This window comes from Drosophila santomea, chromosome 3R (genome assembly GCF_016746245.2).
Source record: "Drosophila santomea strain STO CAGO 1482 chromosome 3R, Prin_Dsan_1.1, whole genome shotgun sequence".
Taxonomy (NCBI): Eukaryota; Metazoa; Arthropoda; class Insecta; order Diptera; family Drosophilidae; genus Drosophila; species Drosophila santomea.
The window spans coordinates 24844494-24863780 of record NC_053019.2 but is presented as its reverse complement, the minus strand read 5'-3'; the positions used below and the strand labels follow the sequence as shown (position 1 = coordinate 24863780).

Genomic DNA, 19287 nt, shown 5'->3' with positions numbered 1-19287 from the left:
TTATGTTGATGTTTAATTTAAACTTTTAATGGACATTCTTAAACAGCATTTAAGAATATTAAAAGTATTTGTTGGGGTAAATATAAAATGTCCTTCCGAAGATTCAAGCATAAATCTTAGCCCACATTTCGCATCAATTTGCATGAGAAGTGGAGTGGGAAGCTACCAGAGCGCACAAGCTCGATGGCCATGGATTGCTTTCGTCATTGTTGGCGACGCCACAAAGTCTAGTGTTGCATGCAACACATTGCAATGCCAACAGGCGAACGGATGGGGGTGGTTTCAGTGGTGAGTGCCTGTGGTTCTTGGCCAGGGTCATTATAATTGCGCCTTAATTATTTTCAACACGCAGCTGTCATTTTTGCCGGGCCCCAGATTTGCGCCATCAAATATTTAAGACGCATGCAACGTGGCGTATGCGTAACGCCAACTGCTGCCAGCGGTCACTCGGTGCGGCCGAGGGTGTTGAAATGAGGCCAGTTAAGCCACTAAAATAATTACACAAATTAATTTAAATTGCATAAAGAGGTGCATACGAAAGCAGCACTAATTATGCCAGCTCTCAAGGCAACAACTGTTTTTACCTCCTTTATTCACAGGATATTTTATGTACGTATACATATATATATTGTTACGTTTATTGTTAGTTCCCACAGCGTCCTATGGTCATTATAAATTTAATTAAAAATGTTGATATTGTTGGGAGTATTAGGAATTCTACTTATTTAAAGCCTCTTCCGCCCGATTGCCCATTAAGCGGTATTAAAACTGTCTGCCCCTCGCTGCCAAAGCGTCATACTTGTGCATATTTCACACCCTCGCACACACAGCAATGTGTGCACATTTCGCAGGCAATGAGCTTTTGAACATTTAATGAGTTAATACGCTAAATTTGAAAGCCGCGCAAGCGTGCGCCAAGTGCTCCAAACACTTGTCCCCACCCCAAGCTGCCCATTTGCCAGCTTGAGTAATGAGAATGGGGGAATCAAGCCGCTAAGTCCCACACTAAAAAAAAACAACATCACAGTGCTAAGTTATATTCATAATATTAACCGAAAAAGTTTGTTTTAACATCTACTATTTGTTGTTTTGAAAGTTGTTAACAACTTCTGAGTATAACATAGGGCTAAAAATAATGGCATATACCTAATTTTTCTCAGTGCACGCTCACACGCATATGCAAAACACTAAGCTTGTCATTTGGCTGTAAACCCTCCGCGTCCATCGTTGCCAAAAAAAAAAAGAAAACAGTGCAAATGTCCAACAGACGAGCATATGTACATACATATGTACACCCCCTACATATACAATGTATGTATGTACAGATACAGATGTGCGAAATGGATGAAATGGAGGATTGGTTGGCTGCCGTGGCGTCGTGTTCATCCTGAACTCATGGGTGTCATTTCTCAGGACCCTCGCGGTCTGCAGAATAACAGCAGCGTAACAGAAGACGCTCCACTGGGGACCAGGAGCAGCAAACTAGAGGCTGCCAGACTGGCAGACTGCCTCACTTGCGGCGCTGAAGTGAAGGGACAAAGTCGCCGAGGCTGGTGTGGCAATACTTTTGGCAGCCAATTGTGCGGGCTGAGCAAGATGAATGAGGAATATGAGTGCTGCTTGCACAGTGGGCAAATTTGTAGGGTGTTCAAAGCGTTAACAGATCCATAATCAGCTTAAAGTGGCGCTCGTTACGTACGAAGTATACAATTTTCCTGCTTTGAATTAATAAATTTATACATACTGCAGTTTAAAGTAATATTTATTTTTGTACATTTAGTAAATATTTAAAATATTCAATATTTAAAATAATATATAATAAATACATGTTTTTATAAATGGAAATGCTACTTAAGCAGGCTGTCGTCTTTCATTAGTAACATGTATGAAAAATTACTCATACGCCACGTTGTCAGTCACATTAATATATTTGCCCTTAAAAGCGCCACTTCCTATGCACAAATATATAGAAATATATATATATATATAAATGATACGTGCAATTAACTGATTATATGCGTAATATGGCCACTTAGTCCACTGTAACCGCCGAGGGCTATGCTATACCCTATACGCCGCCGCCCGCAACCCAAGTGAGTGCGCACCCACTCTCCGGCGAACTCGCTCTCCGTCTACGGCGGAGTGGCTCCGGATATTTCGGCAACAGAAGCCTGGCTGCGGTAGCCGGAGATTTTCCGAGCGAGGGAAAACCGAATGCCGAAGCGTCGCTGCTGGCAAACATTTTCCATTTTCGCAGTCCTGTAATCAGTTGTGTATAGGACACTCGCGTGCGCGCGTCGAACGGTTTCTGGCTTCTATTGTGGGGAAAAGTGTGTGGAAAAGTGTGTGCCTGACGGCGAAACGGTAAACGGGGGAAAACGCTGCGCGGTTTTTGCTGCTATCGAGTTCTTCTTTTTGCTGGATTTTATATGGTAACGATTGTTGCTGCTGCTGTATCATTGAAAATCATTGTCACTTCAAATTTGATTTAATTGCCCAAACATCGCAAGTGTCAATGAAAAGCAATGCGAGAGTTAGACAAACAAGTTGAAGGAAATTTTCCAGCTACAGCTACAGCTGCTGCCTCGGCCAGCGTCGCAGTCGCTGTTCGAGATAAAGGATATGCCCGGATCTAAAAGATACAGTTTTTCCTCTTGTTTCTTTTTCCGCTGCTGCTGCTGCCGCTGCTGCTGCGGCTGCTGCTACATTCGCTGCCTGGCATTTTCCGCACAGCAACAACAATCGTTGAGACACGACCTCAAGTTTAGCTAAAATGTAACATAACACCAAATAAGAAGCGAACAGAACACAAAAAAGTGAGCGCCAAATAATGCAAATAAATGAATAAGCCCAAATCATTAACAAATTAAAACGAGACACGCACGGAAGGGCAGGAAAATATAAATATCGAAAGGAGTCAAGTCGAGTGTTTTCGAGGAGCTGTTTGCTGGCATGCTTTGAGGTTAATACCACCCACCACTCACCACTCACCACCCAGCCACCCACTACCACCCATCAACCATCAGCCATCACCAACTCATTCCTCCTTCTACCCTCATCTCCGTTTTGGCCAATTTCTCCGTCTGCTTTCGCCGCTTTCTTCGTCACCGCCGCCACCGCCGCCGTCGCTGCTGCCGTCACCATCAAAAGGCATCGAAGGTAAATATATGTATATGTTGTATTTTAGCCGAGTGTGAGTATATAAGTCAATGGGCCAACAAACTAACCTACAAAGTAAACAAAAGCGTTACGCTACAAATGCAAATTTTTCGCACACATGCTCAAGAACTATAAACAACAACTCATTTAACTGACGCCATGCCCCCATAAAAAAACAACGCAGCTTACGAGTAAGACTAGAAATGAAAAAAAAAAAGAAAAACAAACAGTGAAAAGGTGGAAATGGCACGGCAAATGAAACACAACAAAGCAAAACGCACGCTTCTAAAGCTATTTGTATAAAATTTTAATCGCATGCGATTTATTTGACTAGGCGCCAAACTCGCACGCACACACACCAGCTCATTTTCGCAGCAACACCCACACACACACACACTCGGAGACTGGGTGAAAATTCACACACTCACCTTGGAAAATGCGAAAAAACAGTCTTAAATATTTTGTTTATTTTTCGCGAAATTATGAAGAATATTTATGGGCGCTATTTGAAGTTTGAGCTGTGCCAGGTTTTTTTTCATTTAATAATTGAGGAAAGTAATGAAAATGTTTGAAAAACGCATCAAAGAGTATTTTAGTTATTTCGCATGTGAGATTATATTTAAAATTGGATGTGAGGTTTCGATTTACTATTGATATAGTAATTATCATATTTATTTAAACAAATAAGAGTCTGCACGTTGCATGCGCACCTGGCAGCAATTGTTTACTGTTTACGGCACTGTGAAAAATATTTTAAATTGTTCAAACATATTTTTAACTTTCGCCAGAAGTGTCGACAACTTGTTTATAATTTTCCAAAATATTGAAGCTTTACACATGTTATTTTTTAGCATTGCAGTCATATGTGTCTGAGAATCGTTGAGTTACTAGTAATGATAAAGGGTATAAAAGATGGGTGATCTCGGGAACTAAAAAAGCTAGAGTGTTGAGTTCCAGATTCTAGTAACTCTTACGCAGCGAAAGTTTTCTGCGATTTCTATAGGAATATTATAGAATTAATTACCAGAAGTGTTATGCATGTTAAATTCTTTTTACTCGACGCTTAAATGGTGTCATTAAAAATTCCCATTATTCAGCCCAGTTTCCGTGTCACTTAATCCGCGACAAGCACTTAAAGGGAAACAAACCAACAAAAGTTGTGTGCAACAATTGATAAGCAACAAAAGCACTATCGTGCTGCCTGGCAATAAACCATAAAATAAATGCCAATTCCATTTAGATGCACAAGCCGATTAAAAAGTCAACTTGTGCTGGCATAGTTTTCGAACTCATGCGACATTGATTCGTGATCGATTTGGGTTTTATTCAGGGTAATCTGATTTCACCAAGCCGAAAAGTAACTTCAAGTAGTGTAAATCATATAATCCCATTAAAGCAATATAGAAAAATAATACAATATATATTTTAAAAGATTTAAATATTACACATCCTTTTAAATGGCTATTTCTGACGAGTGTGACAAGACAAAGTCCTTCGCTATGCTAAGTTCGCAGCCATCTATTTATATAATCCTTCGCGCTATTTGGCCAACTATTTTGAGTGCTTCTAGCCGAGAAAAGCTGCATCTGCATCTGCATCCTTGCAACAAAAGGAACTTGGTCGTGGGAAGCTGGATGAGAAAACACTTAACGCGAAACTAAGCGACAATTGTTGTTTTGTGTGGCATTTAAAAATAGAATCAAGGTGCGCTCTAGTTTCATTCATCCACACACATACACACACTCACTGGCACAGGTAAAGAGCCTACATAAAAGTGGCTGCTGTTGTTTGGCAAGTGGTCGAATAAGGGGCGAAGGGGGCGGTCGCCGGGATGTATGCTACACGGAACTGCAAATAGAAAAGTTATAAATAAAATACACACGAGCCAACATTGAAAAAACGAACTTGAAAACTGTAAAAATAAAATAAAAAATAATAAAAACTCGATGAGTGGTTACTATATAATGGCTGATCATTTAATTATTGAATGTGTATCGATGACAGTCAACAAAATAAATATTGCTAGCTGTTATATGGTAAATTTAACAATTTTGTGCACATCTGGACCCTATTACTTGCCAGTTAAAGGTCGAAACACCTTAACCTTGGCCAAAAGGAAAGACCAAGCAAATCGCAAAGACACGCAAAGTAATATCAAATGAGGAACGCAGCTGTGAGCTGCAAAGTGATTCAACGCTTTTCGGCTATAAAGTGCCTAATCACTTTGGGTGTTAGATGCGTGGGCCATTCAATGACACTGGTAATTACTGGCCAAATCGTAGGATATTGTCTTGGCCTAAGTGAGTAATGGGTAAAGGGCGTGACTAGTGCCAGTGCCGGTCTGTTTTCGTTGAATAAATAAGGCTAGTCAAACGAGCTGACTTTCAGTTAAATAACTTCAGGAAAGGACACCCAAGTATCAGGTTGCTGAAGCATGTTAGAATAAAGTGCCTAATATATCTGAAGCATTTAATTTGCATTAAATATTATTCTATACCACTGGAATATATTCTTCGTTGAGTGACATAACGACGAAGCGTTTAAATATCGCTTTAAATATGTATATGTAAGCATTTTGTGCCAGCAAAGGCAACCGCAAGCCATTCCCAGCGTGAACATCAATTTGCCAGCATTTGGCGACCATTAATGGTCAACTTATCGTGGAAAACTCCTTACTCCTTCTGCCATGGTTAAAGCCATAAAACATGTGTGCAGGCATCGCATGTGCCACATACACACATATGCAACAGCTAGGAAAAACCGAATCGTTTAGCTTTCAAACAGCAACAAACTTGAAATTTATATAGCCAACCGCCAGATGTGTCTATAAAACTTGCACATGCCCATTCATCCCATACGAACATCAATTTTGCGAAGGTTTTTCCATTTTTTTTCTTCTTTTGTTTCCCTCTTATATTTTTATCACCAGCTGATAAGAGCAAAGTTTTGCCGAAAGTTAGCGCCTGTAGCCGTAACACGCATACGCCATGTGTTACAAACAACATTCGATGGGAAAAACGAAAGAAAGAAAGAAACGAAATTACCCGCAATTTCAGCAAAGTTAAATGTCTTTGCTGCAGAGCATTTTGGTAACACTTTTTAATTGCCCCACTGGGGCATAGGCGGAAATCCACATTTACAAGCGAACATATGTTGGCAACATGCAATTAACTTGCCAACTCCAAGCACTCTGGTGATGAGTGCAGCAAAAATTGCGCGCAGCTCGACTATCACATACCGGGTATTTCTTTTCTTATGAAAACAAAGCTATCACATACCCGGTATTTCTTTTCTTATGAAAACAAAGGTATCTACTGTTCTGCTTCTCAATCTTATATATCCTGTTTGACATAATAGGCATACTGATAATCAAACTTTTGCATTCCTTTCAATAGCTAAATCATACCCTAGTTTTTTGCAAGTGCCCAGTTATAAAAGTGGCAACATCTATGTTCAGCCACCAAAGCGGACCACTTACAGGCATTAATTACTATGTCGGGCCTGCCAAGTCAGCAACGAGCCACGAAAAGTTGAAGGACCAAATGGAAAAAAAGTATTGCATACTTTTCGGAATGTTCCCCCCAATTTGGGCAGTTTCCACGCTTTTCACTCTCCCACTGTTTTCTGACAAGTGTATGAGTTGCGAGAGTTGAATGTTTCTTTTTATTGCCATTGCCATTGCTGTTGTTGCTATTGTGGTCCATTGTTTTTGTTTTTGGCAACATTTCTATATTATTTGGTATGCTTATTGTTCTTGTAGATTTTCATGTCCATGGTGAAACAGCAAATGTTGAGCATGAGGAAAAAAGTTTGTTATGTAGTTGATTTTTCGCAAAACAACGTTAAGTTGAGAAAACAAATTCCCAGATATGTAATTGGTTTTTGAGTGGGGCGGGTAACTTAAAGTTTGGAATATTCGTAATGTTTTAAGAGTTCAAAGCTCATATAGAATACATAATTATAAGGAACAAATATCCTAAAAATTAATCACTATAATTTCGACTATTATCTGACTAGTTAAGCAGAAATCACATAAGCAGACAATTTGCTTAGCAATTATGTGCTCTAAGCCAATTTAACTTGTTTCGATCGAATTTGACTTGTCCTTGGCGGAAATAAATTAAGTCAGCTCATAAATTAAATCAATCCTGGCAAGTTTTGTGGCTCATACACCCACGCAGCAATAAGTTCATGAACATATCTCCGCATATTTATAGCTTGGCCAAAGCCCGCTAAGCTTTTGCCATTTTGGGCCAAGAAAAAGGGCACAGCCACAGACCAAAGACCGAATGATTGTCTGAAAGTTGGCGCATATCGCCGAACCGGAAGTTCCGGGGCCATCAGCGTTGGCGGGTGGAAATATACTCGAATATCCGTGGCTCTCTTTACAGATTTGTGTGTGTGGGCCGATGTAACGACTTATTGTTCAGAATTTTGCACAGTTGAATACCAAATTGTGAACTACTCCCCCAAAAACCGAATAATTCCGGCGCAGAAACGCAAACCATTTGAAGTCGTTGCAACTATTTTGGCAGTTTCCTTGCAAGGCTTTTTGTTAGCCTGGCCAACAATGAAGTCAGTTTCTTGTTGGCCATTGCCAAAAATAACTGCATTTTCTGGACGAGGGAGTTAGTAAAACTTTCTACATGCCCGGAAGTGCAGCGTGAAAACTTTTTTATTGCTCGCCAGCCATTTTGCATAGAAGTCTCTCTCTGAATTTCTGCTTGCCATAGATTGCATTTTCAGTAAGTCCTAACGGCTGCCAAATTAATGAATACTGATTGCACCAGAGATTGCCAGTAACAAGCTTCCGCCATCACAATTTCCCCCATTCCCTTGGCACCTAAGCATGTGTGTATCTTGAACTGATTGCCATCTAATGCTCGACTGAAGCCAAGTGGCCCTACCACTTGAAATGTATACAGTTCATGTTTAAGTTTATCATTCCAGCCGACTTTAAGTGCAGGAATTGCTCATCTGTGATTGCTACTCCATGTTGGATGAGACCACTTCAGCTGCAATTTTGCTGCAGATACGCTTGAAATGGTTCTTTCAGTTGTGATTTAAGAAGTAGAGGTCAAAAGTCAACAAACATTGTTGTAGCTATACAAATGTTGTTTTTCACAGGAGTTTTTGGAGACAGTTCAACGGAAATTAACTCAATTTAAATGTTCAATTTTGCAATGAATGGAATATGTAATATTTACACTAGAGATAAACAGCGCAGTTAATACCTTTAAAAATACATTCAAATAGTTACTACCACTATCACTTATATCTGTTTAAACCAAATTACACGGCGATTCCTATTTATATCCCAAATGGGAATGCTTTTACCCACAAGTTGAGGTGCTCTTTATAATATATAGTATACCCCAAACGATATCCAGGTGCCGGCAATTACGTGTCGCGTGCCGGAAGTGCGATTAGAGCATCAGGAGCGACTAATAATGGCCCGGAGCTTGGCTCGCTCCTTTGTTGATTCAAGATAGCCGAAAATACATGGCCAAAATTGCTTTTCCTTCTTATGTTTAACTAAAAAATTATTGCAAACTGAGAGCAAAACACCATATGCTGCACGCTGCTTTTCGTGGCTCCTGGGAGTCGTTTGTTATTGCCGCCTTGAGCATTCAGCTGGCCCGGCTTATCTGGGATGATGTTGTGGTTGCCAGCTGGAAAATACCCTCTTAAATTATCGCACTTGTTTCCATTAACGACCGAAAACTAACTGCCAAGGGGGGTGGGAATTTTCATCAACACTTTTAGCTTTTAGCTGATTTCCCCAAGCTGCCCCACCAGCGAATCTCAAATTGAATGTCAAATGCTGGGGTTAAAACTAAGTTTATGCAGTGCAAAGCTAATAGAGCTCAAAAGCATTCTTGTTGCATCCTTAGTGTGAATAATGACTTCCTTTGGAGTATCTCATAACTCGCTGATAGGCCATTCGTATTTATGTTGGATCAGGGCCAACTTCGTATCTCTTGGCAATCGGCAGAATATAGTTTGGCACAATTACCAACTTTAATTATGCGTCATGCTGTCAGATTTGTAACCAAAAAAAAGGGCAATATAGATAAATTGATAGCTCAAATGAGTAGCCACATTCTTTGGTGGCTTTAATTCATTACGTCATTAATTATACACTTAAAGTGAAATCAGAAATCAGCACTCAACCATTTTGATTGACAGTTTAGTAATAAATAAATAATTAGCAAAAGCCATACATACATCGGCTGGCAAACCCATAACTTGGCTGTCTTGTTCAGTGCAATCAGGTTGAATAATTATCGCTGTCTGGGCCGTTTGCAAAACAATTAGGCCATTAACTGCAATGCCCAGAAGGCACACGTCGGCATCAAACTGCCCACAATTGATCAGCCAATAATTGCGAAAACGTAATGGTAATGCAAATGCATTTTGGGTCCAATACACCCGAGTATTCCTCACGGGAACGGGAATGGGAACGGGCATCGTTCTTCATTATTTTCCCATTCAACATAGTGGCCTGATTTGGCTTTCGACCTGGCCCAAAAGCCGGATTGCAAAGTGTTGAAAGCCCTTCATCAGCTGTCGTCATCGCTTGCCTTGGTGAAAAACCACAAAAAAAAAACAAAAATAGAAGCCAGAAAAGGGAGTAAAAAATGGCATATAATTGGCGTTGATTTATTGTCTTTTGTAGGCGCAACGAGATTTGCCCACCAATCTTATGGGCGAGTGCCAGCCAAAGCTTAGGCAAAAAATTCAATTGTTTCAGACTGCAGCACGGCAATTGGCCAAAAAAAAAGAATGACATACACACACAGATATGCCGTGAATATATCCGCAATTTAATAATGCTCTCGAATTTCTAGTGGCTCGGTGGTTTTTGTGGTTGCGTGCTGGATCGGTGAGGTCCTGGAGTTCCTATTTAGATACTGCCGGATTCGTATCGCTGCCTTTCGAGCTTGGCACTCCTCTCATCGTGCAAACCCATGTCTGGGTTGTCCGTGAAAGTGGCATGAAACCAGCAGGAAATGACAATGGAACCTGCTCGGAGACATGAAAGCCGCACAGTGTCATTACCATTAATAAGTAGAGCTCAAAATATAAAAAGTAGCAATTAAAAAAAGCACAGAAGCATTGTAGATTGCAGTTGTTATGGCTTAAATGGAGCTGTGAGAAACGCCTGGAAAATACATTTATCTGGTTTAGATGATATCAATTAATAGTGATTTATGTTACGGTATATGAGCTTGAACTAATAATTTATGGGATTTTCCATTGCAAGTTGCATTTAAACGCTGTGTTTTCTTGTTAAATTGAATATTTGTTTTATTTGCGCACTGCAAATCATTAGAAGCATCTCTGCAGCTGCCAAATTGTATTTATTATATTGTATTTATCCCCATGGAAAGCAAATTCAAATATTATGTTGTATAAATACATAAACCACTGTTGACAATTTCAGTTTCGCAGAGTGGGAGGCCTGGCGTGCGTTCTTGTTTAGTTTTAGTTTTAGCTTTCTTTTCCATCATTCGAGTGGCATTGCATGACTGCATGCAAGCTGCTTCTAGTTTTGGTTCTGGCCAAGCCTTGTCCTTGCCTCGAAAGCTGCTGCTGTTGTCGTTGCCATTTATAAGTTTAAGTCCTGACATGCCACACAAAGCCACGGGACCAGGACCCGCAAAGCCCCCCCAAAAGTCCCTCGCAATCCCACCGTATCTTGGCAGCAACAAGAACAACACAATTAGACAAATGAATAAACATGCAGTTCTTGGCAGGCAAAAATTTGCATATCCCTTTCCATTCGCTCTTGAGTGCAATTCAGTGTCTGATGGCCTCTGTGTATGCGAAATTGTTTCGTTTGCAATTGGCAATTGGCTTATTGGCTAATAAGGATTTTCACGTTATTACGTTTACACTATGACCTGGTTTAATATTTAATTAGCTTTGCCCTGGCAATGAATGGCTTCGACTCGACTCGACCCGCTCGGTTGGCCGTCTGTTCGAGGGTGTTCGTGCGCTCTTTGCCGGAAGCACATGTCGTATACGTGATATTTGACAAACATTTTACATGCACACACGCACACAGGCACACATACACACATACACCCACAAACGCACACAAGCGCACACAGGCCTCACCAAAACTGCATTTAAAATCCGCATGTGCGGGTGTATGCGGTGTGTTAAAAGGAATGTGGCACTCAGAAAAAATTACGCTGGTGTGAATATTTATTTTAAACTGTATATATTAAACAATCACTGCTTTAGCTTTAAGAAAATGCGAATTACGGTCTTGGTTGAGGCGTTTAAAAAACCTTTAAGCGGTCTAGTGAGGGCATATGATTTCGTTAAGTGCACGTGAGGAAATCCTGACCACACTAAAGGCGTGACTCCAACATGGTTTCAAATGTTGTAAAATGCAGGCAATTGCATGCTACACCCTACCCTCATTTATTTCACATTTTCCCAGAGTTCTCCCCTCCACTTTTCCCAACGACTGGGCCACAGAGATTTGTGCAAAATAGAGTCATGAAATTAGTTGGCTGCAGCTCGAGCAGCTAAGTATGACATTGTATTCGGTTTTATGGCTCTCTTCGCATTTAATGCTATTTATGCTAATGGCAGGCAACATTTAGCAGTTGCTCTTGGCTTAAAGAGCTCACTCAGCGCATTTTCATGGCTCCGCTGGGTGTGCGATGAAAGTTATTGATTCCACTCTGACGTTGGCTGCATAAATATTTAAGACTTACTTTGGCAATTTATAAATTATTAATGTTTTCAACAAGAAAGTTCGGTGGAGTCTGAAAGCCCTAAAGCTACTGGGAAATTAAGTTTTGCATTGCAAGTTTTGCCAAGCTGATTTAGCGTATTCTGATTTTGGCAACTGCCTTTGGTTCGTAGGGAATGGTTTTTGTATGACACAAATATAATGATGTAAATATTGTGGTTAGCTTTATTTGAAAAACAGTAGGTGGCAGCGTATCACTTTGCATTTAGATGAAAGCTTAAATAATATATGACGAGTGGGTGAAAAGCATCATTGAGAAGCAATAGAAAATGCTGAGTTGCGAGGTACTTGGAGCTGTGAAAGAGGAATATAAATACTTTTGCTTGGATTAAAACTGTCAAAGCTATTTCCTTTCGCAGTGACCCCGTTTTTTGGGCAAGCTGCCGCTTAATCAATTCCAACTGAAAAATAACCGTGACGTCGGAAATGGAAATGCCCCTCCCCCACCGCTTTTCCGCCCTAAGCTAACAAGAGTCCTTTCCCTGGCTGTGTGTGTGTGTGTGTGTTATGTGAGTGTGGGCGCAAATAGAATGGAATGGAAATGCAAAATGGAAATAGAGTGGAAATAGTCCGCAGCACACACTTTTTGACTTTTCGCTGATAAATATTGAAGGGCTGTTGAAATTTGTCAGAGAGAAAACGGAAAAAGTTCGCCGAAGATTTGATTTAAGCTGATGCAGGCGAGTCATTGCGAGAAAATTCAATTTGTGGATTTATGGGATTGGATTTACGAATTGATTTTATTATGATGAATGAGCAATAAACGTAATCGAATAGTCAAATGTGAATTAGACATGAGACATGTTCAACTTAGTTACGTACGTAAAAGGTTTTAAAGAACATAGTACATAATACCCTTCGTTTCACTCCATTGAGCTATTATCTATAATCGAATAAAGTTTATTTACTTTCTTGAGCCCTCTGATTACACTTCAATAACAACCCAAGCTGATTTGCATAGTGCTAATGCGTTTATGCGTTCGAAGCGAATCAATCCGACAGTGGGAATGACTTCGCATTCCATTCATTTGCATGTTAAGTGCTCATTAATTTCATCTCGGCAACAACCTTGCCCCGCCCCCAAAAATCACCAACCCTACCGCCCATTTCGTGGTGCAGAAACGAAGGTGCTGCAAGTGCACCAAAGTGCGCGCATAACTCGATTCGCCTTTGATTTATGGTACGCAATAATAATCTTCATTTGCATGTTGCCTCAGGCGGTGCGAGTCAACAGGGCGTATACTCGATGCCATTATATGCAGGTGTAGCTGCGGCTACGAGTTGCACTTCCGGCAGCTGCAAGTGTCCTTGCTCCGACTTTCAGCTCTGCTTTATGTGGCAGGAAAAAATATCTGTAAGTTGTGGGTATAGTTTAAAAGTCGCAAGTCCGCAAAATGCTAAGCACTTCTTTAAGTTTCAAATTTTTCACATAAAATATTCACAGTGTATCAATCTCACCTGCTCTCTATTTTCCCTTTCGTTATAGCAATGGTAGCCTCATTAGCGACTTAGCAGAATGGCGCAAAGGAAACCGTAACCAAAAACCAGCAGAACCGAAAAAAAAGGATACGCCGAAAGGGATTAAAAGCAGCAGCCGCTGAAAAGGTTGAGCACCCATAAAACAAAAAAAGCACAAAGAAATTGTATACTCCCAGCGAATTTCGGGGCATAATGAGTACGCGGTCGCGTCCCTAAGAAGCGAGCACCTCAAATGCAAATTGATATTAAGCCGCCAATCATAATCAGCAGCGATATTAATTAAACACCGCGACCAGTCAACAATAATCAAGCAACCGACATGGCCTCACCACCGGAGAGCCCCATCGAGGAGGTGGTCTACGAGTTGGAACACACACGAGTGCCTAAGCCCATTCCCGTTGCTCTCGAGGATCTGTGCCGGCAGACCAAGTTCACCAAGCAGGAAATCCGCGTCATGTACAGAGGATTTAAAACGGTAGGAAAGCTTTATCTTTAAAGCTTCACCTTAAGTTATATTAAAATTGACTTGAGAACAGCAGCGAAACTCTATTCTTATTGCTTCATTCCATCAAACCAAATAATATAGTTCAAGAAGAATCATTGACCAGCTGTACCAGCGGTATAAAAACGAGCGCTACTTAAATGTCTGTCATTTTAATGCACACGCGTTTTGAATTTCATTGCAAATGAATTCGCTCCTTTCAGGCGATTGTGTGTCCAAGCACTTTTACACCAAAGAGTGCGGAAAAAGGCCAACTCAGCGCAAAAGTTTCAATATGTGGGTCAACAAGAGATGAGCTACCGGGGTCAAGTGAATGGATAGTTTGAGCCAGAGAGTTCGCCTTATTGACAGTTTGCCCCATTGATAGTTTGTCTTTGTTATATTTTGCTCGCTGGCAGTTTACCTTATTGATGATTTGCAGTTTTGCTCGTTGGCTGGTGACTTGTACTTTTGATTTCGTTACGAAATAAATAAAGTTCTAAACTTTTTAATTAACAAAGTGATATGTACAAAAGTAGAGCAGAGCTTTCTTCTTTTGACCACTTACTGCATTACCTAGGCATTCATGTGCTTTAAATTAAATGATCTCAGGAGTTTTGCTAGATTTCTCGCGGTCTAGTCCTTTTTGCCCTTTTGGAACTCGCTGTCCCTACATTTGCCTTTTTTTCGTTATTAACCGAGCAAACACTTTCATTTTTTTCGCAGGAATGCCCCGAGGGCGTGGTGCACGAGGATTGTTTTAAGGATATCTACGCCAAATTCTTTCCACATGGCAGTAAGTATTTCTGTATTTGTGTGTGGATAAATGTCCCCCCATTTGGGGTGTGTCTCTGTGTGTGTGTGTGCGGGTGCTGTCGCTAAGGTCCTTTGCTTTTCCTTTTTATAGTAGCGCGTCATAAAGCGCCATTTAAGCGAGCATTTCGTCCTTGCAGCAGCTGCGCTAAAAATGCCAAAATACCACCAAATAACCAGAAACACAACAAGAAAAATCACCCTGACACGCCTACTTTTGCTCTTCTGTTCTATTTATACAGATTCGAGTTTATACGCTCATTATGTGTTCAAAGCGTTCGATGTTAATTGCAATGGCGCCATTAGTTTTCGGGTAATTATTCCTCGTTATATTAACAATCTACGCAATATTTCGCAACCTTATACTTAACCATACGTTTCAATGTTGCTCAGGATTTACTGGTCACCTTGTCGACCTTGCTGAGAGGTTCGGTATATGAGCGTCTGCGTTGGACCTTCAAGTTGTACGACTTGAACGGCGACGGAAGGATCAGTCGCGGTGAACTGAGTGAAATTATTTTGGCCATTCACGAGCTTATGGGTCGGAGACCACATCAACCCGAGGACGATCGCAAGGCGAGGGATCAGGTAAGCAAACAAAGTATATATCTAGAATAGCAAGGTTCTAGTTTTGTGAATCCACAAGTACAAGTCTCGTCCTTGATACTCCGCTCATGTAGCATTGAACAATCGATGTGCTAGGCTCTAATCAACTTGTTCAAGGTACAAAAGCAAATCTCTGCTTATCCGCAATGAGCATTGTGTTCTAGGCCATTCTGTTGAAATGTCTATCTGCATATGCATCGCACTTCCTCTGGCGCAGATTTGTATGCTTCATTCTTTATGCAAAAGCCACACTTCATGAAACGTGCAGCATCCGCTGGCGTTAGTGGGGCGGTCGGGCGCACAGTGCGTATGAGTAATTATGATTGGGAGCACACACAGAAATATGCGCATACATGCGGAATGCATAAGTCGGGAATCGAAATTGCATCGACAGTTGGTGAGAAGCGAGCGAAGGGAAAACGGATGCTTTCGTGTGCGGAAACAGCAGCGGATATTTTACTTAATGATGAAGGTTTCACTTTTTCCCGCGGATAATACTTACGCGAAAATGCCAATGAAAAGTCGCTGAAATTGAAATGAGCGATTAAATGGAAAATTTCTTTGTGCCAGTCAACGAAATTTATAAGTAATAAACGGAAACGAGAGTAACTTAATTTAATTGATAAGTTATAGGGATACTTTCGAAGTCTTTACCAAAATTGATGTATGGTCGTTATTTTTAAAGAGATGATTTTCCTTTTATCATTCAGGTGGATCGTGTGTTCCGCAAACTGGACTTGAACCAGGATGGCATTATAACGATAGAGGAGTTTTTGGAGGCCTGTTTGAAGGACGATTTGGTAACTCGATCGCTACAAATGTTCGACAACGACCTTTGATGACAAGAGGGGGAGCTTGAGCCAGGACTACGCAATTCCAGGACTATAATATCTCTTATAGATCTATAAGTGCAATAAACAACTCTAAGAAATTGACAACCCCAAAAAAAAATTACAAAAAATAAAACAAAAAAAATTGGGGGAAAACCCCAAGCTAGCATGAAAAACACCAGTGAAATTGATGGAAAACGAGGAAATGAAACATATTAGTAATTAAAATTAGTTTAGGCAAATATCGAAGGAAGAAATCTTTAAACTTTATGAGTGTGTTATTATATAGCTAACGAAGAGGTCGACTAAGATTGATTATAAAGAATATGTAATTTTTTGAGCATATTATGAATTTAATCCTGCCGTGAAAAGCGAATTGGTCTTATATATGTATTTACTATATATAAATATGTGCATGTATGATATATGTGTAAATGAAATTGATTTCGACAACAGAACTAAACTAAACCACCAAACCAAATGTTTGATTCAGGAATGGAATTGGTAAACCGACAACAAGAGAAACCGAGCTCTCAACACGATTTACTTTACTATAATTACGCATAACAAATAATAGAATACTAAAGTATAAATTTACACTTAGCCTAACAAAAATAAAAAAACCAAACAAATGGATTTCCTTAGACATTTTTCAGATTTTATTTTTTCGAGCGAGCCAAATTAAAGATCTAAACAGTTTAAGCAATTTGCTTCACTGTCAATTAGGAAGAAAAACGCGAATCGCAGGATAAATGAAATTAATTCAGATTGTGGGAAATTCTATTAGCCCCATTTTAATTTCCATATGTTTGAATTTGTGCGTTATTGTTTCACATCAACTAATTGAATTTACAATTTGTCTCAATAAAGCTATCTCCCAGCCATATTGGTTTAAAGCGGCAATACAAAAAAATAGATACTACATAAACAGATGAATGAATAATGCCTGGGTTTTGTGTGCCCGACCAACCACCGATATATAAATAGCACTTGACAATTACGCTTGATTTAATATTTATACAAGGTCGTGTTGATTTTTTAATGATAAATGCAATTCTCAACACGACTCTTCAATTAAATTACATTTTTATTAAATTACACTTGCCATAACAAATTTACACACAAGCACGCGACGCTTTGCCCGGTTTTTTTTCGTAAAGACCACCATATTTTTTACACCCATTTCATCATTCCCCAAAAAAAAAAACTTCAGAGGAATTATCTTCTGGAATGGAGAAATTTTGTGCAGCGAAATGAAAATGTAACATAATAATGAAACGAGACCGTTTTTATAAAAACATTGAATGCTTAATTGTGCATGAACAAGACAAGACAATCAATGTGGTTTGATATTTCCTAATTCCGCTTTTAGTTGTACACATTGTTCTTCCATTGTTGCTTCGAACAAAAACATGTTTCTGTATAAAAGCCTTAAGCGAACAACACTAGGAAATGAAATTGAAATCAGGAATCAGTGGTTTAATGACGTCAGAGCCTTTTCATTTAAATACTCAACTTAGCAGGTGTCGTTTCAAAATGTGTTAACTGTGTTTTAGATGAAAAATATCTAAATGTTGGCCTTTGAAAACTATGCCAACCGTAATTATTACACGTAGGGGCTTTATAAAGATTCAACCATAATTTAATTTAGGTTGAATCGGAGCTTCAGCAGGCCTACGACTTTGTTAAGCATAAAGATATTTTTAAATTTTAAGCATACCTACTAGGCGAGGATTCTTCCACCATTTTTCAGACAGGGGTCAAATATTTAAAAAAAAAAAAGAAACGAAACGATCAGTTAAAAATACTCCCATCAAAACGGCAAAGCCATTTAAAGCGATTCCATCATCAAATAATCTTAGCATTAGTAAATGTGTTGAACAAGGACATTTTGTTGAATATAAAAGTATTCTTGTCTAAAAAAATACCTTGCGACCTACTCGTTAAACCACCCACAATTTCTAACTCTTAAGAAAACGATCTATGCAATATGAACGTACACTGTCCAAAACCAAAAAAAAAAAACCAAAACCAAATGGCAACTAATTGATATTAATCTATCATTCGAATTGAGGAAAGCTATGTGTCTAACTAGTCAACATAATAAATAATGAAATTGAAACGCTTATACTAATGTTAAACACTTAAATATTAAACTAAAGATTATTTATTTAACCAGTCGAATCGGAAGATAATGTTTAGAAATCGGTTTTAGCTGCTAAATGTCCGGAAAGATTACTATCTAGATTATCCATTACGCTATGTCGAAATCGACCTTTAATTTGTACTAGCTAGCTGGAATCAGTTTCCGATACTAGAACATAATAGGTGTAACTAAAGTGGTGTAACTTATTTTTAAAACAACGTTTAATTCGTATTTCGTTAGAACTAAATTTAATCCAAATGTACCTATAGTAAATGTAAATTACGATAATAATTTTTCAGCCATGGAATCTAAAACCTTTTGTTAACTAAATAAATGGTTTGCGCTATCCCAATAATAATATTAAATACAACAAATTAACAAAGAAAACGTGGTTAGTGATTTGGATTGTTTATAAGTAAATTATAGTAAGCTCTCTAAGCGATTACCTATATAATACACCTTCAATAATTAATCTATAAAGCGACTACAAAACCATTTGCGTAAAATTCATTATTTCATTTGACTAAAGATGCTGATATTAACCGTAAACATTCATTATTCTTAAAGTGAAGCTATTTGTTGTAAACTTTTCAAATTACCATTAATGGATAGCTTTTCTTAAAAGAACCTAAAAATGTGTTTATACCTAAATCCACTAAAATGTACCTATAGTTAAGTATTGTCTACTTAGAAGATACATAATGGAATTTAATTTCAGTAATCCACATTATTGTATAAGTTCTCAAAAATATGATTTAAAATTCTGTTGTACCTAAGTTTTAGTCTGATTACGAGACATACAATTAAATAACACAACAACAAGTTTTTATGCCACTTAAAACGAAAACCAACCAACAATTAAGAAAATAAACTTAAAAACAAGCCCAACAACAAATTGGGTAATGAGTAAAAGAGATAAACCATTTTAATAAAAATAACACTTTAATTATGTACTCTGTGTTTTTATTACCTTGTTCTTATTTACTACTGACTTAGATAC

At 39.0% G+C, this 19287-nt stretch overlaps 1 protein-coding gene across 2 annotated transcripts; it reads left to right on the top strand.

The window, feature by feature from the left end:
* The first annotated feature begins 2281 nt into the window (after nucleotides 1-2281).
* On the top strand, nucleotides 2282-19129 carry LOC120453455 (Kv channel-interacting protein 1). Of its 2 annotated transcripts, none has more exons than XM_039638170.1 (7): nucleotides 2282-2432; nucleotides 2734-3159; nucleotides 13419-13886; nucleotides 14619-14688; nucleotides 14948-15018; nucleotides 15099-15293; nucleotides 16022-19129. In XM_039638170.1, the coding sequence occupies exons 3-7, from the start codon at nucleotides 13731-13733 to the stop codon at nucleotides 16148-16150; spliced, it is 621 nt and encodes a 206-aa protein (XP_039494104.1). In that variant the 5' UTR covers nucleotides 2282-2432; nucleotides 2734-3159; nucleotides 13419-13730; the 3' UTR covers nucleotides 16151-19129. The 2 variants fall into 2 exon arrangements, with proteins under 2 accessions (XP_039494104.1, XP_039494105.1); XM_039638171.1 differs by having other exon boundaries at nucleotides 2284-2364.
* The last annotated feature ends 158 nt before the right edge of the window (nucleotides 19130-19287 follow it).